The sequence below is a fragment of the Doryrhamphus excisus genome, chromosome 11 (assembly GCF_030265055.1).
Source record: "Doryrhamphus excisus isolate RoL2022-K1 chromosome 11, RoL_Dexc_1.0, whole genome shotgun sequence".
In the NCBI taxonomy this organism is placed as follows: domain Eukaryota; kingdom Metazoa; phylum Chordata; class Actinopteri; order Syngnathiformes; family Syngnathidae; genus Doryrhamphus; species Doryrhamphus excisus.
This window is the reverse complement of record NC_080476.1, coordinates 20,738,096-20,765,695: the sequence shown is the minus strand read 5'-3', so window position 1 is coordinate 20,765,695 and position 27,600 is coordinate 20,738,096. Positions and strand designations below refer to the sequence as shown.

The window sequence follows — 27,600 nt, the reverse complement described above, 5'->3', positions numbered from 1 at the left end:
CAATGTTTGGACCAATCAGCTCCTGGGAGTTGCTACATTCTTTTAGTAGTTAATGGTGATGGCCAAGAAATACAAAACATTTGAACAAAAAACACAACAATTTACAATAACATCAGCTGGAAGTGGATAATACGTTGTTAATTTTTTGGATGGCCTCCTATAGAACATCTGTCCCCGTCTGCTCCTTGGCATCCTTCCGTCAATGTTGATGATCGTCAGTTGGTCAATTGTCGTTACGCCGGCAAACATGGCGTTTCCTATTATGATTGAAAAGTCCAATCCGAGAGTGACAGTCCTTGGAGGAATTGATGCAAATGAATGTCCGTGCTCTAACTTGACGCGCTTTTCTCTTCTCTGTCTTCTATCTCAAATACCATTTAACAACTACAGCGACCCGTCACGTGTAGAACAAAATCGCGAGAAGAAAGTCAAGACACAAGACATGTCACAAGTCGTGACTCAAAACGAGAAGAGAGAGAAGGAAGGAGAATGTTTAACACAGACGAGTCTAATCTTAAGCCATCAAGTGAACGCCTCTCAGGGCCTGCTGGACTGCACATCAGAGGCCTCAAAAAGACCAGCTCCTGGGACACATGCCATCTGTTCCTGACAGGTACATTAAACACAGCAGCAGGCTAATCTAGGCATCGTGCTTGTGATCCACCTGCATTCCTTGAACCTTGGATGCTATATTCTCGCTATCTCCTCCTCATGAAAATGAAGAATCCTACAGACGGATTTTAACAACCAACGTTATATTCATCTTTGATTTTCGGGGGAGGGGAGGGGAAGGAGGGACATACATGCAGCACAGCCATGGAGATGAGCGATGAGCTGTCTTGTGCTTTTCACTTTTAAAATGTTGGGGGGGGCGGGGGGGCATTTAATATAGGGGCGCATGGTGGTGGAGCGTCATTTTGTCCAGCGCACCACTGTGTGCAGCCCATTTGGTAATTAATAACTGTGAATTGAATGATGTGAAGTATTTTGTTGTTGTTCATATAACATAATACCATTACCATTACCATTACCATTACTACGTTTGGGCAGTTTTAAGCCATATAAACGTCCACAAAGTTGTGCATGCATCTTATATCCCATATAACTATGTAGGAAATGGAACTACTCTACCTGTATTTTGTCACACCAGCCAGCAAAGTAGCGGAATGTCTGGATAGACATTCCCACATGGGTCTTCAGGGCCAGAGTGTACACGGCTCCTGAGTCCATTGCTTCAATAGTGGCGAGTTCCTCCTGGTGCTGCTCCATCAGGTCAGCAAGCCTACACAGCAAGCAAAAAAGTCCAACGTGGAAAGTCTTCTTCATTTGGAAAAACATAAACATATTCACACCTGATTTACACACCTGGTACTCAACTAAATCCATACGTATGACCTTTGATTACCCTTCTGATTATTACCTCAAAAATCTGAGCTCAATTTTATTCCACACATTAAAAAGGCCTCTTCTGAAGAAGAAAAACCAGCATTCTTAATAACTACAGACCTGAATCCAACTTTGCATTTTGAAGTAAAAATTTAGAAAAAATTGTTTTTACTCAGCTGAATAACTTTTTAATTAACCATTCAATCTTTGACAAGTTTCAGTCTGGTTTTAGGATGAATCCCTGTACAGAGACTGCACTGTTGAAAATTGTTAACGACCTGGACACACATAAGCTTCCAGTCCTTGGATCTGCTACTGGATCTAAGCGCTGCTTTCCATACAGTAGATCCCACTATTCTTTTAAATAGACTCGGACCCCTGGTTGGCCTCTCTGGCACTGTTCCTAAGTGGTTCACTTCCTATCTCACTGCCACAAAATCCATGGTAAGCTTGGATACATGAGATCAAATGTGGTGTGCCCCAAGGATCAATTTTAGGCCCCATTCTTTTTCATTGATTTATGCTCCCACTTGGCAGTGTCATCAGGAGACACGGGATCAATTTTCACAGCTGTATATTTCCATGTCACCAAAATGACAAACACTGTCTTTAAACCCATCCAATCACGTCAAAAATCCGGGCGTCATTTTTGACTCTGAGCTCAATTTTATTCCACACATTAAAAATGTTACAAAAACAGCCAGAGTCCGCCCGTTCCTCTCTCGGGCAAATAGAGAGATGCTGACGCATGCTTTTATTTCCAGTCGTATTGACTATTGCAATGCCCTGCTTTCTGGTCTTCCGAAAAGAAACATCACAAGTCTATATTTTACACCGCTTCTAAAATGACTGCATTGGCTCCCTGTATGTTTCAGGATCCATTTGAAGGTTCTCGTAATGGTTTTTAAATGTCTTAGGGGTTGTGGGCCTTATCTTTCTGAATTGCTTTTAAGTTACGAACCCTCGGGGACCCTCAGGTTTTCCGACACCGGCCTGTTATGTATTCCCAGAGTTAAAACACGGACACACGGTGAGGCATCTTTCCAGTTTTATGGCCCCGTTTGTGGAACAGCCAGGGCTGTAGAGAATGTTGAGATTTTTGCAAATAGGCTCAAGACCCACCTATTTAATTTGGATTTTAACTCTTAGTTGCTCTTAGTATACTCTTCTTTTTTAACCTTTGAACTTTACTTTTATCTAATGGTTATTTTATATTTTGGATCTTAACCAAATGTTTTTATATTTTTACTTTAGTTTTTAATAATGTTCTTAAATATTTTACTTTATATGTCATTATTTCTATATATACTTTCTATATTCTTATTTTTTATGTTTTTATATTTTTTATCCCATATATCCAGTGTTTCCTCAGTGGGGGCTCTCTGCCCTGGGGTGTCTCCTTTCGTGGGGCTTACCGACTGGGGTGGCTGGTGCCCCCACTGCAGCGCCGTGGGTCGCCACAGATGTATTTTCCCCCTTTTTCTTTCACCTCATATTTGCTCCCAAATGCTGATACGATGTGGGAATGCATAAAGGTAAGATTTATGGCATTAGATGGCTAACGCTAGCACAACACTGGACTTCAGCCACGTTCATCACATTGACAGCCCGTCAATAGAGAGAGATGTAAAAATGTGAAAAGCACTGGTTAGTTGGGCCACTCTTATGCCAAGGTAGCACTGTATATGACAATAAAAACAATACCTGCACTGCTCCGGTCTCTGGCAGGCCATGGAATCCAGGATAAGTCAAACACAGCCACAGTAGATACAAATAACCTTGGTCTTGCTACAAGAGCCATCTACCAGGGCTTTGAAGCTAACTTTACCAATCTAAATACTCTTTTCTTTCTCCATTTGCCATCAATATTTGTTCCAGCGTGTGGCTACAGAGTTACTGTGCTTCAACCAAACTACGGTGGGGGCCGAGGGTCAAACAGGAGGAGTGCAGGTTAATTTGCATTAACATAATGACATCAAGGACACGTCGGTGGGTTGTGCACAAAAGCACAAAAAAGCAAGTACTGTGAGTGTGCATGCAGATGTGTGTATTTCTGTTGCCGTGTGTATACATATGTGTACTTATGTGTACTTGTCAGTGAGTGAGAACGTATGAAAGGGGACGGACTTCCTTTTACCACCCACTAAACTTCACCCCACGCAGCAAGGTCCAGCTCCCATCCTCAGAGAAGCACCGGCCCCACGGGGGTGGGCAGAGCCGAGGCCGGCCCCCCAAGACCCTGCCCCCCGAAGCGCCACATTGTGGGGTGCAACAGGGCAGGGGAGCCAGGGGTCCCACAACCCAAGCCCTGAGCCGAGGGAGACATGGACCGCGAAGGGACAACACCCCTGATTTTATTCACAAAATGTATTATGGTTGATTCCGTACTGCCAAATGGGAACCATGAACACTTTTTAAGGTGAAATATCACAGTAAACAAAGCGGATAATACTCCCCTAAACTCTGCCCTTTGGAAGTGATATTATTTGCTATTTGGGCAATGCCTGTCATTTTCAGTTCACAATTTTTCTCCGCCTCTCCGTGAATCACCACCTTATCGTGGTGGAGGGGTTTGAGTGCCCGAGTGATCCGAGGAGCTATGTTGTCTGGGGCTATATGCCCCTGGTAGGGTCTCCCAAGGCAAACAGGTCCGAGGTGACGGGTCAGACCAAGAGTGATTCAGAAGACCCATATGAGCAAGAACGAGAGGAGAAAGCGTACCTCGCCCGGATGTGGGATACCGGGGCCTCACCCTGGAGCCAGGCCCGGGGGAGGGGCTCGCAGGCGAGCGCCTGGTGGTCGGGCCTTCACCCGTGGAGCCCGGCCGGGCCCAGCCCGAAGAAGCCACACGGGATCTCCCCCTCGTAGACCCACCACCTACGGGGGCAAGCATAAGGGTCCGGTGCAATGTGTGTTGGGAGGCGGTCAAGGGCGGGTGCGTAGGCGACCTGGTCTTCGGCGGCCAAATCTGGTAGGGTGAGGAGCTCAGCCATCCGGGAGGGGCTCAGAGTAGAGCCGCTTCTCCTTCACATCGAGAGGAGTCAGTTGAGGTGGCTCGGGCATCTAGTCCGGATGCCTCCCGGACGCCTCCCTGGGGAGGTGTTCCGGGCATGCCCAGCCGGGAAAAGGCCCCGGGGCAGACCTAGGACACGCTGGAGGGACTATGTCTCACAGCTGGCCTGGGAACGCCTTGGTGTCCTCCCGGTGGAGCTGGAGGAGGTGGCCGGGGACCGGGAAGTCTGGGCTTCCCTTCTAAGACTGCTGCCCCCGCGACCCGGACCCGGATAAGCGGAGGAAAATGGATGGATGGATGGAATTTTTCTCCGATTATTTTAATACTCCACTGTAAAAGTTAGGAAAACGGGGGACTTATGTGACCTTTGGCCTTGGTCAAAGCTAATATTACCACTTTTTTTATTCTCAAAATGTCCGATTTGTTCTCATTGTGGCCATAATACTTTGGCAACTCACTTGTAAAGTAGATTTCCTCTGTCTCTGGGGTTCATCCTTCCCCAGGGCCCATGAACAAAAGCTTGTTTGGCAGCCGCCACCGCACGATCCACATCCCCCACTGAGGCGTAAGACACCTTACAGATGACCTGGAAAAGAATGCAACATATGGAAACGACGGCAACGATGACGAGCTTTGACGCTGACGCAAAAGCATCCTGGCATCAATTACCGTTGGATTCACGGTATCGTCTCGACTTCACTTACCGATCCGTCAGTTGGATTGACGGTATCGTAGGTCTTGCCATTCTCGGCATCCACAAAACAGCCATCGATGAAACACTGGTGTGGCATTTTCACGGTCATGTTGTTGACTTCTTGGATTGCCTGGTAGCGCACAAAACAACGTTTCATGGTATCAGTCACAAATCGCCCACAAAGATCAAGTACCGGTCATAAGCTGACATACAAGGATGACGAAATGATTATTTCATTTTTTCCATGACTTCCGTGACGAGCTAAACAATCTAATCTTTGGTGACTAAAATGTGATGAAAGTGTTAGAAGGTGGCCTATCAAAAACATGACTTTTCTGCCTAGTATTGTGTGTATATTTAATCTGTCACATTTGTGAGAGATGATTAATTAAAAATATGCTGAGTGTATTGTTCAATAGTAGAATAAAGTTCAACTAAACTCACTGTTGCCTTTTGCCGTGCAGAAATAGACACCGGAATTGAGACTTTGCCTTATAATCTGGTGCACCTTGTAGTATGAATTATTTCTATAAGGGGTGTAATTCACATTTGAACCAGTAGATGGTGCTCAAGTATGGTCAATTGATGCCATACCTGCCATATAACCGTAGAGACTGTGAGCACGCACTATTTTTGCACTATTTTGTTTATACTCTATTTACAGTTGTCTTTGTTGTCTTTGTTCTTGCTCTCATCTTGCTCATTCTGTTGAAAAACAGAAAGCATCACCTTACAAACCTTCACTTCTATGCCTTCATTCATGTTAGCATATTATTTCTGTGGTGCTAGCACTCTGGCCACTCATAATTAGCAACCTATTTTTTGAAATTGTTTTATTAATTTTTTTTTTTTTTTTTTCCCTTTATTTGGGCAAATATGTGAATCATTACAGTGCATTTCTTACATCAATCAAAATATAACTTTCCATTATTTACATATATATATTCAACTATCTGATCCCAAGCCCAAAAGGAGTAGGCTGAAGCAAAAGCTTATAAATGCCTACCCCTTTTTGCAAGATATAATCATGTTCATGCCACTGTCTTGTTTCCCCTGTTATTATTTTCATTGTAATATTATTATTATTATTATTATCATTGTTGTTATAATCTTTATCATTATTACCATCATTATAATCATCATTAATATTACCATTTTCATCATTATAGTTAAAAATTTTGTGATTTTTTTTATTTTTAATTATTTAATTTTACAGACTTCATTGCTTCTTGTAGAGTGTAGAGATTTCTTCTGTTATTTTCTGAAATCTGCAGTCTTTGTGTGTCAATTTATTAGCCCACTTTTTTTGTGACATTTACTTATTTACTGTATTGCATGTGTCTAATCTTATGCATTAAAAAACAAGAAGTTGAGACTGTGTCTGGACAGGTGACCAACCCAAACATCAGTTTCTTCTTGTTAAACCCTACCTGAGGTTTTTAGACGTGTTTATTAGTTTGTGTGTGTCTAGTCTTGTGCATTAGGAAGCAAGGTTTTAGGTCTGTGCTCAAACCAATTTTTGAAGCAATGGTGTCTTGCTGTCCATTATTACTATTTTTTGTAAAGTAATAATTAATAATAATTAATGATAATAATAATGATAATCCCTACCTCTATATTTATGCATGTTAGCCTGGGTACCTCTAACAATTTAGTATAGTTACAAAGGTATTAAGGTAATATTCTTACATTTCTCATATCAGTCAATCAGAGATTCCAGCAGAGATGACAAGACAGTAGAATGATCACTATTAAAATACCATATCACTATTAAAATACCATTTGATTTATCGATTATCGTGACAGGCCTACTCATCACACTGGTATTCTTTATACCTACCATCTCTATAGCTACATTTGATTTGGTATTCATCACATCACATATGGATAAAATGTGACTAAAATAAGAAGCATTTTCATCAAGAACACTGAAACTAAGATAAAAATGGCTGCCAAAAACAACACTGGTGAGAACTAGGTCTGCCACGATAACACATTTTGTTCAAACGTGTACTTTCCATCCATTTACAAAAACTGGGAAACACTAAAAAGATCATCTCTGTTAAGAAAAAAACACCTAAATAAAACTATTCATATTTGAGCTGTGGGAAATATGACACTTTTTTTACGTCACAATGTGCTTGAGTACAACACTGCACAACTTGACCGCACTTACACACACAATACATGGCAAGCTGAGTGGGCTAAAATGTATGTATATGTAATGTAATGTATAACGTATATATATATATGTATAATGTATATATGTAATGTATAACCCGCATCGCCGCCTTTTCACTTCCTGCTTGCAGAGGAGCGTGTGTGTATTTCAAACAGAAAAGATGCAGGTTGCGCCTTTAAAACGGCAAGAAAGTGTTGCCCAAACTCACATAGTCAATGACCAGATCGCTCTCGTCTTCTTCACCTCTCATCTTACGGACCAGCATCTGAGTGAAGTCCTGGAAGGTGGTAGCCATGTAGACATCCTCATTCTGAAGGACAACACCGGCCCGCTGCTTTACCTCCTCCACCAACCTGGATGGATGGACATGCCAATGGTTGATAGCGCTCCGTGCTTTTGTCATCAGTCACAATATTCAAATCATGTCAAACGGCATTGGTGTTGTGCTCATTTTTATAGTAAACGTCATAGAGAGACGGAGTGTGGAGAGAGGGAATGAATTATTGATTATTTCTATTTACTAATAAGAGTAAATGCAGTAGCGGTCCTGGCGTCTGCAGATCTGGAAGTGGGAAGTTACACATTTCTACACAAATACAAGTTCATAACATGACGGATGGGTAGTCCTGACATGATACGTTTTGCTGATCGATAAATTGCTAATGGTAATGGTAATGGTAATGGTAATGGTTTAATTTCATTTGAACATGCATCAGATTACAATTGAATGCATCCCATAATCAGTTCCCAGTTCCACATGTCCAAAAGGAGTAGGAAGAAGCAAAGCTTATTAAATCCTACCCCTCCATCTGGTACTTTTACAATCACTAACTGTTACATTTGTTCACTTCCTGCTTTCTATAATACAGTTTAAGGTTATTTTTTTAATAATTAAAATTAAATTAAATTAAATTAAATTAAATTAAATTAAATTAAATTAAATTAAATTAAATTAAATTAAATTAAATTAAATTAAATTAAATTAAATTAAATTAAATTAAATTAAATTAAATTAAATTAAATTAAATTAAATTAAATTAAATTAAATTAAATTAATTCAGTCATTCATTCATGAATGAATGAATGAATAAATTGCCACAAAACAATTTATTCATTCATGAATGAATGACTGATTAAATTAAATTAAATTAAATTAAATTAAATTAAATTAAATTAAATTAAATTAAATTAAATTAAATTAAATTAAATTAAATTAAATTAAATTAAATTAAATTAAATTAAATTAAGTTAAATTAAATTAAATTAAATTAAATTAAATTAAATTAAATTAAATTAAATTAAATTAAATTAAATTAAATTTAATTAAATTTAATTAAATTTAATTAAATTAAATTTAATGAATGAATAAATTGCCACAAAACAATTTATTCATTCATGAATGAATGACTGATTAAATTAAATTAAATTAAATTAAATTAAATTAAATTAAATTAAATTAAATTAAATTAAATTAAATTAAATTAAATTAAATTAAATTAAATTAAATTAAATTAAATTAAATTAAATTAAATTAAATTAAATTAATGAATAAATTGCCACAAAACAATTTATTCATTCATGAATGAATGACTGATTAAATTAAATTAAATTAAATTAAATTAAATTAAATTAAATTAAATTAAATTAAATTAAATTAAATTAAATTAAATTAAATTAAATTAAATTAAATTAAATTAAATTAAATTAAATTAAATTAAATTAAATGTAATTTAATTTAATTTAATTTAAACAAAAAAAACTTAAAAAAAATTAGGAAACTATATTAGGAAAGCAGGAAGTGAACAAATGTAAGAGTTAGTGATTGTAAAAGTACCAGATGGAGGGTTAGGATTTAATAAGCTTTGCTTCTTCCTACTCCTTTTGGACATGTGGAACTGGGAACTGATTATGGGATGCACTCAATTGGAATCTGATGCATGTTCAAATGAAATAAAACCATTACCATTACCATTACCATTACCATTACCATTACCATTACCATTACCATTACCATTACCATTACCATTACCATGATGTATTATTAGGACTGGGCTTGGATTGGTGCAGCACTAGACTTCCTTTAAGCAAACGTGTGTTTCTTCACCTGACCACGTCCATGGAAGCGGCTCCAGACTTGAAAAAGTCCGTGTTGTCCTCAATGGCTAGAACGTTGCTGAGGATGCCCTTCCAGATATTCTATAATCAGTAACAGAAAAGTCAATCATTCTGAGGTTATGTGGCAAAAAGAGGTGGATCGGTGGAGAACATTGAAGATCAAGAACACAAGAACATTGACTTGCAACTTGCCCTAATCTCCTCCACAACGGTTTTCTCGTTGTCGGTTAATTCCACACTCTGAGTTTCACCGGATGAAAAGTAATTTGAAGCGGCAATCATTCTTCCGTCTTCAAACTGCAGGTTCTTGACAAGGACCTGGAATAAAAACAGGTAAAGGTGCCTTCATGACCGCCTGGGTAATTCCGTGACATAGACTTTGTGGTACTCACTGCTTTGCCATCATTCCCGTGTAGGACAAGCCCGTTCTTTGCCACCAGGCTTTGTTTAGATGCTCCCTCCACTTCCAGTGGCTGGCCGGGTGGAACGGATCCTTGCAGCACCGATGACCCGTAGAGGGTAACTGGCTGGGTGTCGACAGTTAGGGAAACAAACATCATCAAACATCCTCTAGTCTCGTTTACTGTAGTGTTTGCAGTATCGGAGTTATACTGGAAGTACAGTAAGTACAGACAATGAGAGACATACGGATGACCACCTGGACTTCATATCGCTGATGACACAAAAATGCAGTATGAAAAGGGACGCTGTTCCTGATGCAGTACACGATGCATACCCAATGCAGGTCGCCGGTACTACTGCTGTATGCTAGTAATGAGTAATGTGGATGGAGCACAAATGGCGTGCGACTAAACTTGAGGTCTCGTTGCGGTAAAAATAAGTATTTTTCTAAATCAGGGGTCGGCAACCTTTACTATGAAAAGAGCCATTTGGATTTTTAACTCAATACAAAGACATGTAAAAAATATATTTGAGCATTGCAAAGGGAGACACAACGAATGCGACTCTGGAGCCACAGGTTGCTGACCCCTGACCTCATGCTCTGTGCGGCAAGCCGGTCTTTGGACAATCCCGATTCTTCTATTCCATTTATTGCTGCTACCTCAGTAGAAATACTGAAGTCCCGACTCAATACTTATTTTTACTAGGGTGCTCCCATCGATCGGCCACAGATCTGTATCGGATTATAATGAAAAAGGACGGTATCGACATCAACACTTCCTCGCTTGCCATGTGATCATCCGCCAGGCAGCGAATGGAGCCCGGATGCAAAATTTGGGGATGGGTACCACCATTCATTCATTTTCTACCGCTTATCCTCACGAGGGTCGCGGTGGGTGCTGGAGCCTATCCCAGCTGTCTTTGAGCGAGAGGCGGGGTCCACCCTGGACTGGTGGCCAGCCAATCACAGGGCACATATAGACAAACAACCATTCACACTCACATTCATACCTATGGACAATTTGGAGTCGCCAATTAACCTAGCATTAACCCGGAGAACATGCAAACTCCACACAGAGATGGCCGAGGATGGAATTGAACCCTGGTGTCATAGCTGTGAGGTCTGTGCCTAACCACTCCACCGCTGTGCAGCCCCGCTGTCAATTATTATTTTTTAAATTGGTATCGGCCAATATCAAAATCGGCAGAAATTTGTAATCGGTGCACTCTATTTTTGGAATAAAAACGCATCAAAAGACAAAATAATCCATCCAGTTCCGTACGTGACATGCTTGCACATTCAAAAGAAAAGCAAAAAACGAAGGCTGTTTCTTTTTAAAACGAAAAAAAAGTGCAGAAATGTGATGTGTGCCAAGAAACACACCTGGCCATCAATGAGCGTCCAGGCTCCTGGGATTTTGTCATGGCCCCGGATCCAGTTGTGGATGGCCTGAGCTGGCTGAGCAAGGTTGATCTGAGTGGGAGAAAAAAACCCTGGTGAACATTCACTAGCTTTTTCTACCTTTCACAAAACAAAGCATTATTAGAGCCCTGTAGACATGACAAAACACGACTATAGTCACATTTATACTCTTTTTATTTACAACATATTGCGCAACTGCAGGGTCTTGAGACACATGCTAACTCGCAAACTAGAGAGCTAGCGACCTAAACGGTAGCCTTCAAGTTATTTCCTTTCAACTTAAATATCCAAAAACTTACCACTTCCACACGGATAGGGAGGATAACTATTAACAGTTATTTAACCTTTAACATGAACATTAATCAAACGTAATCATTTTTTATTTTTCGGGGCCTCAAACTAGTGTCCCGCGGGCCGCGTGTTTGAGACCCCTGCCTTAAGGAGCCATAAATCCCATCTGTAGACTCTGGAAGTCTTGCTAATGTTTATCTCTGCTAACTAGCTGTAGGTTTATTTTCACGAGATATCTGATGTGTCATTAGGACCCTGATTGACGGGGATGAGAAAGCTGGCTTCACGGTGTTCTGGGCCGACGACGGCCTGGATACTGGACCAATCTTGCTGCAGAGGGAATGTACCGTTGAACCCAACGACACCGTGGATACGCTCTACAACCGCTTCCTGTTCCCTGAGGGCATCAAGGCAATGGTAACAATTGATGCCAAAAACATCTTGTGAGCCAAAAACGTACCACTTCCACACGGATAGTGAGGATAACTATTAACAGTTATTTAACCTTTAACATGAACATGAATCAAACGTAATAATTTTTTCTGGGTACATGAAACTTTCATATCAAGGCGGGGGCCTCAAACTAGTGTCCTGCGGGCCACATTTGGCCCGCGGGGTGCGTGTTTGAGACCCCTGTTTTAGAACGAATGAATAACAAAAACCACTGGTGGGTTTTTTTTTCTAAATGACATCGCAAACTCCTGGCCCCTCCTTCCTTTACAGTTCGGGATTTGTAGGAGTGGTTTAGCATGTAGGGGCGGCGTCGATGGGGAAACGTGCCCCCCCCAACGTGCATTTTGTTTGTACCACAAATAGAAAGCACATTTAGGATGTTGCCTCATTCACATAATCCATGAATGATTCAGGGAAGGAAAGTTAATGGATCACTGATTAACTGATAACGGACCATCAGGTGTGGAGCGGTTCTGTGGATGCCATTGCAAGTTGATAGGTGATACTTGATAGGTATTGTTTCTTCTTACTGGTTTTCCCTCTCCTCATTGAAGTAGTGTTACTAAATATGGAATTTTTCATGTGATCACACTGGAAATAATCTTTTCAAATCAAGGGGAACCTCTTATGCTTTTCCATTCTTCTGACCTGTACATGGAGTTCAAATGAGCCCAGTACACTGTATATATATATATCATATATCATTTTACACAAATTGACTTCCACTGATGCTTTTTTTATTTGGAGAGTACTTGACTTGAAATCTCACCTTGGCATTGGATTTCTTCTGGATGCCTTCGTAGCTTGCACCTTTCTCCGACTGTGGGATTCGTGGTGCCTTTCCATCAGCAATGAGCTGCACCGACTCCACCTACATCGGAAAACCAACTGTGAGGATTTGGATGCATCGATTTTCTTTACGGATAACAGCACTTGACAAATGTTTTTACTGTTAAATACATAATTATTACTATTATACAGATGATCTCAGCCAATCAAATGGATGACTTCCCTTGCTACATCACCTTTCATCTTGTTTTGCAGAATTTTCATACAATTTAGCATTTTTTTTTTACAGCATTTGAATGAATTGTGGTCTGCATCCGCATGTCTCCTGTTGTGTTCATTGCTAGAAAACAGCTGGCAGTGTGACTCTGAACTCTGCATGTTTGCAAATTCCCCCCCCCCCCCCAAAAAAAAAAAAAACAAAAATCCACAATGTTGACAAAACATACTGCACCCACACGACACACGAAGATGCTAAAAATCACATACAAAGTTGGATATCTGGACATGCTAACGCGGCTGTAGGACGGCATTACGTACAAAATTCATCTTCAGTTTGTTACATCAAGAAAAATATCGTAATATGTGTTAACAAGGATGCTAAAATGCTACAGCGGGGATCAGAGGAATTGTGAAATACATGTTCGTTCACTACCAGACATTTTTCAAAACACATCCCTTCGATAAGTGACAAACGTTGGGTTATACTCGTGACTTTTCTCATTTATAGAACATATTCATCTTGAACCATCTTCAATCTACAACCCTTTTAAAATAGTCGTAGCAAAACTGAATATTTTCTTGAAAAAAAAACCTCTGGCGCCTGAAGAGATTACAATGAAAAGCGTTCACGTCCCTTTCCGCAAGGATATCCGATCATTGGACATTAGCGAAGGGATGCTAACAGCTGCTAACAGCTGCTCCTGAGTGTCAACAACGGTGCTAGCGGCCAGCTACAAACGTAACAAGATGAACATCCATTGCCGCACACTTGCTTAAGGGTTCGGCCTGGCACCAAAACAATAAAGAAGTAATAAATAAAAATTACGATTAAACACTAAAAACGCTGCAGGAGAAACGGAGCTGTCGTAACTAGCTTGCGCTCCAACGGCGCCATCTTGAAACATGAGACCTCTGCATCAAATCCAGTCTATATCTACAATTTATATGAACCATATGCTTGGTTTTGATATCGTGCTTAACGGAAATATAGATTTTTTTTTCATTTCGACATATCACCCAGACCTGCACTGGCTTTTTGGTATTCGGGGTGGCGGGACATGTTGGGTTCTCACGGTGAGCGGAGTAGTGAGAATGTAAAAAAAAAACACAGAAATGACAATAAAAAAAAAAAGTAGTGAATCCAACAACAAAAAGCGTAAAATAATGAGATGAACCACAATGACGTTCATCAATTGTTACCATTGCCTTGATGCCCTCAGGGAACAGGAAGCGGTTGTAGAGCGTATCCACGGTGTCGTTGGGTTCAACGGTACATTCCCTCTGCAGCAAGATTGGTCCAGTATCCAGGCCGTCGTCGGCCCAGAACACCGTGAAGCCAGCTTTCTCATCCCCGTCAATCAGGGTCCTAATGACACACCAGATATCTCGTGAAAATAAACCTACAGCTAGTTAGCAGAGATAAACATTAGCAAGACTTCCAGAGTCTACAGATGGGATTTATGGCTCCTTAAGGCAGGGGTCTCAAACACGCGGCCCGCGGGACACTAGTTTGAGGCCCCGAAAAATAAAAAATTATTACGTTTGATTAATGTTCATGTTAAAGGTTAAATAACTGTTAATAGTTATCCTCCCTATCCGTGTGGAAGTGGTAAGTTTTTGGCTATTTAAGTTTAAAGGAAATAACTTGAAGGCTACCGTTTAGGTCGCTAGCTCTCTAGTTTGCGAGTTAGCATGTGTCTCAAGACCCTGCAGTTGCGCAATATGTTGTAAATAAAAAGAGTATAAATGTGACTATAGTCGTGTTTTGTCATGTCTACAGGGCTCTAATAATGCTTTGTTCATTTTCATCTGAAAAAAATCATTTGTCTACCCACCAACTATATGTGCTTTCTTAACTTTTTATTATTATTATTATATTTATTTATTACTGATTGATTGATTTTCTTTATTCTTGATTTGTTTATTTATTTTTCATCTTATTTTGTGTAGAAAAATAAAAAGTAAGATATTTGAGAACAGTGGAATGTTTTATCAGAGCTTTTATTGTAGAAAATGGAACCAAAGCAAAGTTTATTCATTTTTCTGTTTTTAATAAATGCGTTTTTTGGTTGTTTTTTTTTTTTTAAACCTGATGCGGCCCAGTCTCACCCAGACCCTAGCTCTAGTGGCCCCCAGGTAAATTGAGTTTGAGACCCCTGCCTTAAGGGGATCTGGATCTAGGTGAGCCGTTCAAAAATCGGGCTCATGTTTTGAGGGGAACTGCACTTTGCTTACAATTTTGCCCATCATTCATAAACCTCTCCCTTTTTTTTTTGCATTGTAAGACAAGAAAATAAGTTAATTTCAGCTAGCTTACAGTGCAGGCCAATCGCAAAGCCAGAAATATTATATTTTGTGGTAGCAGCTACAAAAACAATATCGCTGTAGCACTGTAGTTAATAAACAGGTCAGTTATGCTTTTTGAAAAAAAGTTTTTTTGTTAAGACTAAAGTGTCAAAATCACTGTGTCCCAATGATGTGCCTTCTTGGCTAGCTCATATTAACTTGTTTTCTCGTGTTGTAATGCAGAGAAAAGGGAAAGAAATGTTTGTAAATAAATTGTAAATGATGATTAAAATTAAATTAAATTAAATTAAATTAAATTAAATTAAATTAATTATTTTTTAAATAACTATTAACAGTTATTTAATTTAATTTAATTAATTAAATTAATTTTTAAATAACTATTAACAGTAATTTAATTTAATTTAATTTAATTTAATTTAATTTAATTTAATTTAATTTAATTTAATTTAATTTAATTTAATTTAATTTAATTTAATTTAATTTAATTTAATTTAATTTAATTTAATTTAATTTAATTTAATTTAGCAGGAAGTGAACAAATGTAAGAGTTAGTGATTGTAAAAGTACCAGATGGAGGGGTAGGATTTAATAAGCTTTGCTTCTTCCTACTCCTTTTGGACATGTGGAACTGTGAACTGTTTATGGGATGCACTCAATTGGAATCTGATGCATGTTCAAATGAAAAAAAAAATAAAACCATAACCATTACCATTACCAATATAAAAAAAAAACCCGCTGCTAAGCCTGATACAGTAGCACGATGACTACGACCCGGCTCAGAAGACCTGAGTCTACACCCACGTTTACAAAACACAGGACCGATTCCTCACCAGTTGATGGCTGAGGCTCCTCTGTGCCGCGGGAGGATGGAGGGGTGGTAGATGATGGAGCCGTGTTTGGGGTGATCGATGATGTTCATGGGGATGAACTGAGAGCAAAAGGGCATGACATTGATGTCGGCATCCACCGCCATGTAGGCCTCCACCACCTCCGGGATGGCTTTTCCTTTAACGCGCCACCTGGGGAACTTGAACACAGGTGTGCCATCCTTCTCGGCTGCCAAGGCTGAAAAAAGCAGAGGAAGGAACAGATTAGCCGTCCATTTATTATTCTCATTCTCATCATCTATTACAGATGCTGATGCGGGGCTAAGAGGTGGACTACACCCTAAAACAGGGATGACTTTGGTTAGTCAGTGTCACCGTGACATGACTGCAGCTCAACGTGAAAAACAACAATTGACACAAAAACTCCAACTTGACTGCAAATCATCACAACAACAGTCCATGCAGACTAGAAAAACAAGTCATAGTCCCCCCATATTGTGATTGGCAACACCATTGTGATGGCGGACTCCTATAGAGCAGGTACACACAATAACCCACACGGAAAACTTTTGACATTTTCCAGAATCTGCGCCTATTCCGGCTGCATTTCCTTTGATTTGTGCTTCCTGACAAAACAATTTTGATTTCATGTTTTAATTTGGGTTGGTCACCTGTCAGTCTCAAGTTCTTGTTTTTTAATGCACAAGATTAGACACATGCAATAAATTCCTTAGGGGGAAAAAGTGGGCTAATAAATTGACAATAAAAGCACAAATACTGCGGATTTCAGAAAACAACAGATGGAATTAAATACAGCACTCTACGAGAAGCAATGAAGTCTGGAAAATTAAATAATTTAAAAAAAAATTGTTACAACTATAATGATGAAAATGGTAATATTAATGATGCTTATAATGGCGATAATAATAATGGTAATCATGATAAAGATTATTACAATAATGACAATAATGATAATCACAATGATAATATTACAATAATAATAATAATAACAGGGGAAAACAAAACTAATAAACAATAACTAACAAAAACTAACAAAAATAATGGAAAGTTATATTTTGATTGATGTAAGAAATGCACTGTAATGTTTCATATATTTGCCCAAATAAAATTAAAAATTATTAATTATTCCACCCACGGCCCACCTCCCGGGATGCCCACTCTGGTTGTGTTTGAAGTCGGGGTCAGAGGGAAGATTCCAGCATCAAAACTAGCAAAGCGCTACTCTGGCGTTCTCTAAAACGGTGCATTCAGGTTCATCACTTCAACGCCTCGGACACTAGCTCCCGTTGCATTCACAGACACTCGTAAATAACAGCAAACACACCCACACATGACATGCAAGTACATGATACAGTATTTACAAAAGCAACCATTTGTTGCTCATACAATACTTACAATACAGTAGTATTGCATTCAAGGACTGTCAAACAAAGTGGGACATTTCCAACCGTATATTAATTTTTCGAATACAAAAATAGCCAGTACTTCCAAAATGTATATACAATTTGATGTAGATATCGTAGTTGCATATGGAACCGTTTACCACAAAGAGATTTAAATCCCTACTCACTAGAGATCAAATCTTCTAATTCTTAATCTATCTGTGATTAAATGCAATCAATTATGAGTTAGCATTAATCAGGGTGTAAATGTAGTAAATGTGTTCATCCATTGACAGCCCTAGTACCAATATAATACTAGCTATAGTACTATATTCATTCATTTTCTACCGCTTTTCCTCACGAGGGGCGAGAGGCGGGGTACACCCTGGACTGGTGGCCAGCCAATCCCAGGGCACATATAGACAAACAACCATTCACACTCACATTCATACCTATGGACAATTTGGAGTGGCTAATTAACCTAGCATGTTTTTGGAATGTTGGAGGAAACCGGAGTACTCGGAGAAAACCCACGCACGCACGAGGAGAACATGCAAACTCCACACAGAGATGGCCCAGGGTGGAATTGAACCCTTGTCTCCTAGCTGTGAGGCCTGCGTGCTAACCACTCGACCACCGTGCAGCCTGTTAATAGTATAGTATAGTATAGTGAATTGGTATAATAGTATAAGTACAGCCAAATACTAATTTGTGCAACAGGAGATGAATAATGCAAGTGATTTAAAAGTCAGTACTCACCAAGGGGGTCAGCCTTGCCATCCTTATCAGGTACCGTGAACACGCCCACCACCTTGTGACCCTTTTTCCTCAGGTTGCTGTACACCTCCTTACCAAACAGGCTCTGGCCAATTATAGCCAGTTTGAGCTTATTCTGCATATGATACTGTAATGAGAGGGAGGGAACAGGACATTATTATGCTTTAATGCTTGACAATGTTACGTACTTATAGATGGGAGGGGGGGGGCAATAGGGTTTTTTTTTAACCTTCCTCTTTAATGTAAAATTTATTATGAGGAAAAACTCAATTTAAAACTAATTAAACTAATTAAAAATTAAAATGAAAAACTAAAATGAGAAAATAAATAAAAGTAATTGATTTAAGACAGGGGTGCTCATTAAGTCGATCGCGAGCTACCGGTCGATCGCGGAGGTGGTACTGGTCGATCGCTGGTCGATCGCGGCGTGACATTACAAAAATATCATCCCAGCATCAATGCCGTCACTTGATTGACATACAGGGCAGCCATTCAGATGACAACTGAATGTTGCCCTTCGGGCGACCAATCAAATCAAACAACGTCTCTAAGTGCAGCAGAACTTACGATGTCAACCTATCATCCATCCCCGTTACTTGATTGACATACAGGACAACCAGTCAGATGACAACTGAATTTTGACCTTTAGGTCACCGCTCATGCGTAAACAACGATGCAAAGTGCTAAGCTAGTCGGCGAATTGCGAGATTTGAAAGCCCTCGCTAAAGTTTATGGTCACTAAAATGAGTGAAGGAGCTGGACCAAGTAAAAAGGCAAAAACATATCACTTCCATACGGATATGGAATATTATACGGATATTATGATACGGATATTATCCATGACTGATAAACATTTGGAAGTGTGCTTGAGGCTGGCTATCAGCAGCTACTGTCCGGACTATGCATCCCTGGCTGGTTCAATTCAGTGCAAGTCATCAAAGTAAACTCAGGTAATTACAAAAAATGTTAATAGTTAATTATGTGTGTTTTGCAATATTGGCTCATTTGGTTATGTAAGGTACATCAACATACATTGTACGTACAAATAATCCTCAATACATTTGAAAATAAATAGATGTTTTGCATTTTTGTAGTGGGTAGATCATTTTGACTCGGTTATTTTAAAAGTAGCTCGCATGCTGAAAAAGTGTGAGCACCCCTGATTTAAGAGATATGTTCTATATCCCTCAGTAATAGCCAGGTAACAAATTTATGAATATGATTCTTTTGAGGTTCATTTGACCATTTTTGGAAATTGAAATCAGGGGTGTAGTGACAAAAAAAATGCCTCCATGCCCACACCAAAAGTATTAAAAGCAACATTTTCATGGATGAGGAAGCCTAAGACGGTAACCAAGACATGAGAAGCAAATATGATGGTAACTTACTGTTTTTAGTGTATTTTATAGCTGATTTAATACACGGGTCAAAACCGACCCGTTAAAATAAGAAATTATACCAGAAAGCTACCACCAGAGGAAGGTTAATGGAGCCTAGAATTCCTGGCTGCACCCCTGCTAGTCCCTCCAGCCAGCCTACTCTGGTTCTCCTTCAATTCCGAGAAGAAATCTGTTTGCGTTACACATGGCCACTTGTGTGCTTAGCCCCGCCCTTAGCCTTATCATTAAGCGCTGCCATTGGCTGAACGCACATGTGAGAACAGCCATTGGCTGGATCCTAACCACGCCCAGCCCCGTCCCATATCTGTCCCCTACATGTGTCAGGGAAAAACGGGTGTAGAGTTTCCCAAGCCGCTGGAAGTTGCTGCTGTCAAGTGCATTTTCACCGCTTTGACGACTATCAAGCATTGTTGATTGTTGGACATTTATGCTGTAGTGGCGCCAAAAAGCGATTATTTCATATATATATAATAATTGCTCCAACCAATATCGTAATCCGTGTAAAGAGATTGAAGCTGATGCAACACGGCTCGGTTTTACACAGTATGCAACACAATAAAAACAATTCCCATCGTATTCTTAAAGGATTGAATCATTCACACTCCAATGGAAGAGTGGTCGTGGTCGTGGTTTTGTCCCTTCGTGTTTTCAAACGCATAAACGTGGCATCGTTCATTTAATAATGCAGTAAAAATCATTGAAGACGTTTTACTCACAGAAGTGGAGGAAAATGTCCGGATGACGTGGCTCGCTGTCCACAACATGGTGACGTTATTGTGTGCAACGGTAATGAACGGAATATGACTGTGAAATTGTGCGAGCTTGTGTGTGAAATCCCAATCTTTGACGTGTCGGAGTCACACAACCTCCAGCCAGTCACAGGCAGCACGCAGCCGGGGCGGCCCGGGTCGATGCGGGTGTCGACGACGTCGATATGACGGGTCGTGTCCGTGTCGATGATCATTTTCAGTTTTCGGGTTTTTTTTTTTATTTTTTACAAATATCTGTGTACGCTGTTGATACAGTTATATTTACCAACAAAACATGTTTTTGTGAGCAAAAAAGCCATAATAACATAATAACAGATCACATAAAATAGCATTAACTAACATTAACTAATACTATTTAACAATAACATTACTAATTAATTATTGTTTCCCGGGTAACAGGTAATTTCATCAACTACAACTTCAAACACTACAATATGTTTACTGAGAGTACAATGTACTACGTTATTGTGCACTATATCAATGACCTGGATGTCACTTCAGTTCACTTCGACGACTACAGGAAGCTACACAGGTAATCAACAAGAATTTGTTTACATTATTTGAACCCTGTGGAAAATAACACTGCAATAGTCACTTCTTTTTTTCCGTCACATTGCACAGGCAACTCATAAGGGATGGCCACAGTTAGCATAGCAAACTACCTAGCTTAATAGTTAGCCTTGCTAATTGACTTATTCTACATTTAAAGGGATAGTTCAGATTTTTTGGCATGAACTTGTATGACATGCCCATAAGCAGCGAAGCCCGTCAACGACGACTTAATTAGTAAGTAATGAGTTTGGCTTCTCCAAACAATACGCCAGGGGTCTCAAACACGTGGCCCGTGGGCCAAATGTGGCCCGCAGGACACTAGTTTGAGGCCCCCGCTTTGATATGAAAGTTTAATGTTAGTGCGGCCCGCACAAGTTTGATATGGATGCTGTATGGTATCATGTACCCAGAAAAAATGATTACGTTTGATTCATGTTCATGTTAAAGGTTAAATAACTGTTAATAGTTATCCTCCCTATCCGTGTGGAAGTGGTAAGTTTTTGGCTATTTAAGTTGAACGGAAATAACTTGAAGGCTACCGTTTAGGTCGCTAGCTCTCTAGCTTGCGAGTTAGCATGTGTCTCAAGACCCTGCAGTTGCGCAATATGTTGTAAATAAAAAGATTGATTTTCTTTATTCTTGATTTGTTTATTTATTTTTCATCTTATTTTGTGTGGAAAAATAAAAAGTAAGAAATTTGAGAACAGTGGAATGTTTTATCAGAGCTTTTATTGTAGAAAATTGGAACCAAAGCGAAATTTTAAAAAATATTTTGTTTTTAATAAATGTATTAAATAATTAAATAATAATAATAAATAATAAATTAAATAAATAAATTAATAATTTTTTTTTTTTTTTGGAAAACCTGATGCGACCCAGTCTCACCCAGACCCGAGCTCCAGTGGCCCGAAATAAATTGAGTTTGAGACCCCTGCAATGCGCGTTTAAAAGCATAATACATTTGCATCACAAAAAATGCCAACTAGAAGAAATCTGACTTCCCAAATCACTCAGCGTTATTTTCTCTGCCGTCGTATCACTTTGCGCGATCCCTTTAAGAAAGGGAACGGAGGACAAAGATGACAAAAAGTTACCACTTCCACATGGAATGAGAGGACAGCCTTTTTTCCACTGAGTAGCCCGTCTCCAGGTAGTGTGAAAGTTAATGTCATCTAACATTATATATTATTATTATTAATAATAGGCCATAGCCAAACACCGAACGGCCAACATTTATGAAATAATTACTCTTGAAAAACCAAAACATAGTGAAGAATTACTGTATTATTTTCTTGCTGTTGTCTTCCACTGCTTTACTCACTAATAATATTGTTTAGTTTTTTTTGTTTTTGTTTCAGCAGTTTGACTTTCTTTATTTCGCTTCTTCAGTAAAGCGAAACAATTCAATATGAAATACAACAGTACTTATCTATATACAGTACTTAAAAATACAACTTAGTTCAGCTTCTGTACTTTTAATTTGTCTCCTTGTTGGTGTAAACATTGCCCCGTCCCTCTGGCTTCGTCTTCTTCTCCCGTGAATTGAATGTCGCTCGAGGCGGCGCCACGACACTGCTGTTTGGGTACCGAAAAACATGGTACCTTTTGAATTGGTGCTCAATAGTACGCTAGTGACGAAATTGGGTCACTGCCTATAAAAGTACCCATCCCTACTTCTTTCTGATGAATACTATCCTGCTGACATACACCAAAGTCATGTGACAGCACCTTTTCTTTACTAACTCACTTACTTCTTTACTTGCCAACTTGCTTTAATTGTGACAAAAAATTGACATACTACTTTATACTATAAATAGTATTTCCCAAATACTTTATTCATGTACATTCTGTGTGCCTTATTCAGTAAAAACCTGGAAAATGATGTTGTGTATTTTTTTCCCCACTAATAATATTGTTAATAAAAACAATCCTGAACTGGTTGTCCCGTGGACTGGTTTAGGAAGGGAGTGTTCCAGTGGAGTTGGCACCTACCAAGGGAACCCGCCGACTGAGACGAGCCATTCCGGAAAATGGTAACGGTGCCAAGGGGCCAAGACTGGACCAAGAGACATTGTTTGTTGTTTTGGGGGTTTGGTACCCCCAAAAGGGGGGAATATATTGTAAAACGACTACTACAACTCCTGTTGAACTTAAGAGGGCTACGTGACTTGGGGGGGGGGGGGGGGGGGGGGCAACGTGACCTGATTGTCACATAAGATGTTTTCGAATGTGTTTGGAGTCCAAGATGTTCAGGTCCAGTCAGGAAGCAGGACCAGATAAGGACTGAATTCCGGAAATCCACGTCATTGCTCTTGTTCATGAGGTATATACATATATATACATATATATATATATATATATACATATATATATATATATATATATATATAAGCGCTGTATTAAATATATAAAATATACACGGGGACCCGTTTAATTAGTTTTATTTGCCAACAATTTATTATGATTTGACTCACAAAATCATTGAATAAGCTCGACAAACATTGAAGTCAAAGGATCGGCTCTGCATTGACGTGATATTAGATCGATACCAAAATGTGCAGTATCGCCCATCCCCCAGCACGCACCACAAAGGAGTACGTAATGTTTAGCTGGCAGTGTGCGTGCGCGCTCTCGCGCTTGTTTTACTCCGCCTCCTCCTTCAGGCACGCGCACGTCTACCCCTGGTACGGTAGCCATAGTGTAGATAGTCGTATATTATACGTATTACGGTAGGGGTTGCTTGTGCGGCTTCATGTGATGAGTTCATGAACCTAAGGAGATATTCCGTAGCGGTCCCCGGTCGGGAGAAAGCCGTCTTTTTTTGGTCTTTTTTAAGCTCCGATGCCGACAGCAGTGCTCAGTTAGCACCGCATTCAGGTCTTTGGAAGGGCTTTGTAAAGCGACGAGAACAATCGGAGCGGCTGGTTCTGATATTTGTACCGTCTTGAAACGTGCAGTTCCAGATGGCATCGTTACCGGTGCTATTTAATTGGATTCTGATTAGTCAATTTATACAAAATGTCTTAAAAACAATAATGATACTATGATGATATATGTTATTTTACTTGACAAATGATCATGACTTTTTAATCACTATTTTGTCGGAGCAAATGTTTAAAATACTTGTACAAATGACATCGCATATTGCAGTATTTGTTTTGGTTGGCACAAACAGTGTTTATTGTGCCATCTAGCGGTGTCACGGCGAAAGGCTCATCACGTGTTCATTCAATAGCGTCAACATTTGATTGATTTGACATTTTTACACAAGCCCTGCCGCTTCAGTTTTTAGAATGGGACACATTAGTTTGTACTGCTGAACACAAGAGGGCAATTTTGGCTCTACCATTGGGGGTATTTACTTTTACACTGTGATACTTTTACTGTGATATACTTGGCATTGTTGCAGGTGTGTACTTTACTATTTGTAAAGGCAGACTGTGGCAGCTTCCACTCAGTTTCAATTTTGTGTTTTTGTCAACAAGCTTAGTTCATGTTGAAATGGTGACAGCCTGATTAAAAACGAATCAATTAAAAGTGACATCAAAGCATAATTGAAGGACATTTTTTTGAAGGCTGTGGTGTTATTTGATCAGTAAAATACCTTCACCACTGACAAGATATTTGATGTGGAAAACAGCGACCTTACGGTCACTCAACTGAGAAATGTCGTCAAACTCGTAACGCCGAACAGAGAACATCAGAACATCCCCGACACTCTTTGGCTTCACCTTATAGGACTCTGGCAATCCGACGACTAGCTTGCCAACTCATCACCTAACTTAACAATACCGGTATTTACCTCTTTTTGGTCAGGATTTGTTCTTTTTTTATTAGGTTTATGACCGACAAGAATGAAAAATTGTTCTGGTGTCTCTATCCATGCCAAACATACAGCAAATAATGGCGATAAAGCCATTAAATATGATACTGTATTGCTGGCAAAATGATAGAAATAAAATCAACAAGATCTGAGAAATGAGCACAAATGAGCAGAGCGCCATGAAAGTAGAGCCCCAGGAGTGTAGAGGTGAACATGGGGGTGTTATTTCATGTCTACAGGGCTCTAATAATGTTAAAACCCTTATTTCGGAAGTCGTAAAAAGTTTTTCTATGCTCTGAAAATATTGTTTATCATAGAAATGCATCGCGGTCGGATCTGGATCCAGCAAACTAGGCAACCCCAAGCCAACGGAGCCTCAAAGCTGCATGTTCAGCCTCGTCTATGGTAATGGTTTCATTTTATTGGAACATGGAATACATCAAATTGCCAAATAAGCCCCTCTACCTTACTTACATTATTATTATTTATTTTAATTATTTAAATTACTTGGGCAATTTACTGTTCACGCTGCACTTTACATTATGTTGTTCATATTTGGTGTCTATTCTATCTATTTATTCTTCACATTATTATTATTATTATTTGTTTTTACTTATCTTCTTTTGTGTCTGTTGTTATATGGGAGCCAGGCAACGACATTTCGTTGGCAATTTCACTGCTGTGTTTTTGTCCAATGACAATAAAGGGAGTCTATCTATCTATCTATCTATCTATCTAGTATCTATCTATCTATCTATCTATCTATCTATCTATCTATCTATCTATCTATCTATCTATCACATAATTCAATTGACAGTTCTACATGTCCATACAAAAAATCTGGGATTTTTGGGTGAGACTAGTTGAAATAAAATTGCACCCACGCAGTGCCGGATTCATAAATAGTTGCATCCAGATGGGTTTTAGTGTGGATTTTAGGCCCAATGTGTTATACATGGTATTAAAATGAAAAATAAACGACTATACAGTCATATACGCAAGATTGTACAAAAAAAAAATTCTCATTATTGGTAATTGACAGAACCGTCACACCAATCGTTTGCCATTCAATCGTGTCGAGTGTGAAACTGTGAGCGAGATCCACTCTGGCACGAGTTTGACCAGAAGCCGGAATGGAATGAACAAAGTCACCTGACATAGTTGAGAACCTGTTCTTCAGCATCAGCACCTGTCACACCCTGACACCGAAACATGCCACTCGGGGTGAATGGAACATTTAACATATCTAACATAACACGCATACAGTACATGAGGTAAACGTGACATAATCATAATGCGCCATGTTGTGGAGAAGACCGAGTTGAGGAGAACCAAAACATGAACGCTGACAAGCTAGGTCGTACAGGAAATCGTACAGGTGCCATCTGTAGCTTGCACAAAAAGGCCATCCAAACATCAACACACTTGACTCACAATCTAACCTACCTACTGCACCATCTAATCAGACCAAAAGTCCTGCCACAAGGCATGCTGGGCATGCTTTTTGCTTGACTGAAAAATATAGTGAGAGGTTATCAGGGAAGTAAGCAAGGTCTTCATATCCATTTTATTGCTCATACATAGCCCATATATTTATTGTCACCAGACGACCCAGCATACCTTGCGGGCACTTGTGAATAATAGATGAACTTGTTGTATTTACCACTTAGCTATTCATGTAGTAGTAGTGGCTACCATTTCAGTTGACGACGTCATGAAGTTCATTGAGAGAACACCAAGGGTTTGAAACGCTATCAAAAAAAGACATATATAAATATGAATATATTGGATATATACGACAATACAATGTAATACATATTTAGTTATTTCGCATTTTTTTGTTAAGTACATAATTTCACTTATTCGTTCATTTAGAGCGGGGGTCTCAAACTCAATTTACTTGGGGGCCACTGGAGCTAGGGTCTGGGTGAGACTGGGCCGCATCAGGTTTTCCAAAAAAAAAACAAAAAAAAAAAACGCATTTATTAAAAACTAAAAATTTTTAAAACTTCGTTTTGGTTCCGATTTTCTACAAGAAAAGCTCTGATAAAACATTCCACTGTTCTCAAATATCTTACTTTTTATTTTTCTACACAAAATAAGATGAAAAATAAATAAACAAATCAAGAATAAAGAAAATCAATCAGTAATAAATAAATATAATAATAATAATAAAAACTTAAGAAAGCACATATAGTTGGTGGGTAGACAAATGATTTTTTTCATATGAAAATGAACAAAGCATTATTAGAGCCCTGTAGACATGACAAAACACGACTATAGTCACATTTATACTCTTTTTATTTACAACATATTGCGCAACTGCAGGGTCTTGAGACACATGCTAACTCGCAAACTAGAGAGCTAGCGACCTAAACGGTAGCCTTCAAGTTATTTCCTTTCAACTTAAATAGCCAAAAACTTACCACTTCCACAGGGATAGGGAGGATAACTATTAACAGTTATTTAGCCTTTAACATGAACATTAATCAAACGTAATCTTTTTTTCTGGGTACATGATACCATACAGCATCCATATCAAACTTGCGCGGGCCGCACTAACATTAAACTTTTATATCAAGGCGGGGGCCTCAAACTAGTGTCCTGCGGGCCACATTTGGCGTGTTTGAGACCCCTGATTTAGAGGATCTACAATGTAAATACTCCTAGAAAGAAAACAACACACTGAATGAGAAGGTGTGTCCAAGCGTTTGGCCTGGACTGTATGAGCCCTGTGATTGGCTGGTGACCAACAAGGGGGCGGGGGCGAGATG

The 27,600-nt window shown here is 39.2% G+C and overlaps 1 protein-coding gene across 2 annotated transcripts in view; it reads right to left on the bottom strand.

Moving 5' to 3' along the window:
• The window catches only part of LOC131138406 (mitochondrial 10-formyltetrahydrofolate dehydrogenase-like), a 32,454-nt gene extending 11,888 nt beyond the window's left edge, over positions 1-20,566 (bottom strand). The window contains exons 1-13 of one of the 2 annotated variants that reach the window (XM_058087293.1): positions 20,398-20,566; positions 18,264-18,408; positions 16,105-16,339; positions 14,168-14,333; positions 12,729-12,830; positions 11,177-11,266; positions 9,783-9,917; positions 9,583-9,708; positions 9,380-9,471; positions 7,484-7,628; positions 5,104-5,223; positions 4,858-4,985; positions 1,132-1,282 (exon numbers count right to left, since the gene is read on the bottom strand). In XM_058087293.1, coding sequence (XP_057943276.1) covers positions 1,132-1,282; positions 4,858-4,985; positions 5,104-5,223; positions 7,484-7,628; positions 9,380-9,471; positions 9,583-9,708; positions 9,783-9,917; positions 11,177-11,266; positions 12,729-12,830; positions 14,168-14,333; positions 16,105-16,339; positions 18,264-18,408; positions 20,398-20,445 — 1,683 coding nt within the window. In that variant the 5' untranslated portion in view covers positions 20,446-20,566. Of the gene's footprint in view, positions 1-1,131; positions 1,283-4,857; positions 4,986-5,103; positions 5,224-7,483; positions 7,629-9,379; positions 9,472-9,582; positions 9,709-9,782; positions 9,918-11,176; positions 11,267-12,728; positions 12,831-14,167; positions 14,334-16,104; positions 16,340-18,263; positions 18,409-19,669; positions 19,832-20,397 lie in introns of those variants that run through there. The other variant, XM_058087294.1, reaches the window with a different exon arrangement.
• Positions 20,567-27,600: the final 7,034 nt, after the last annotated feature.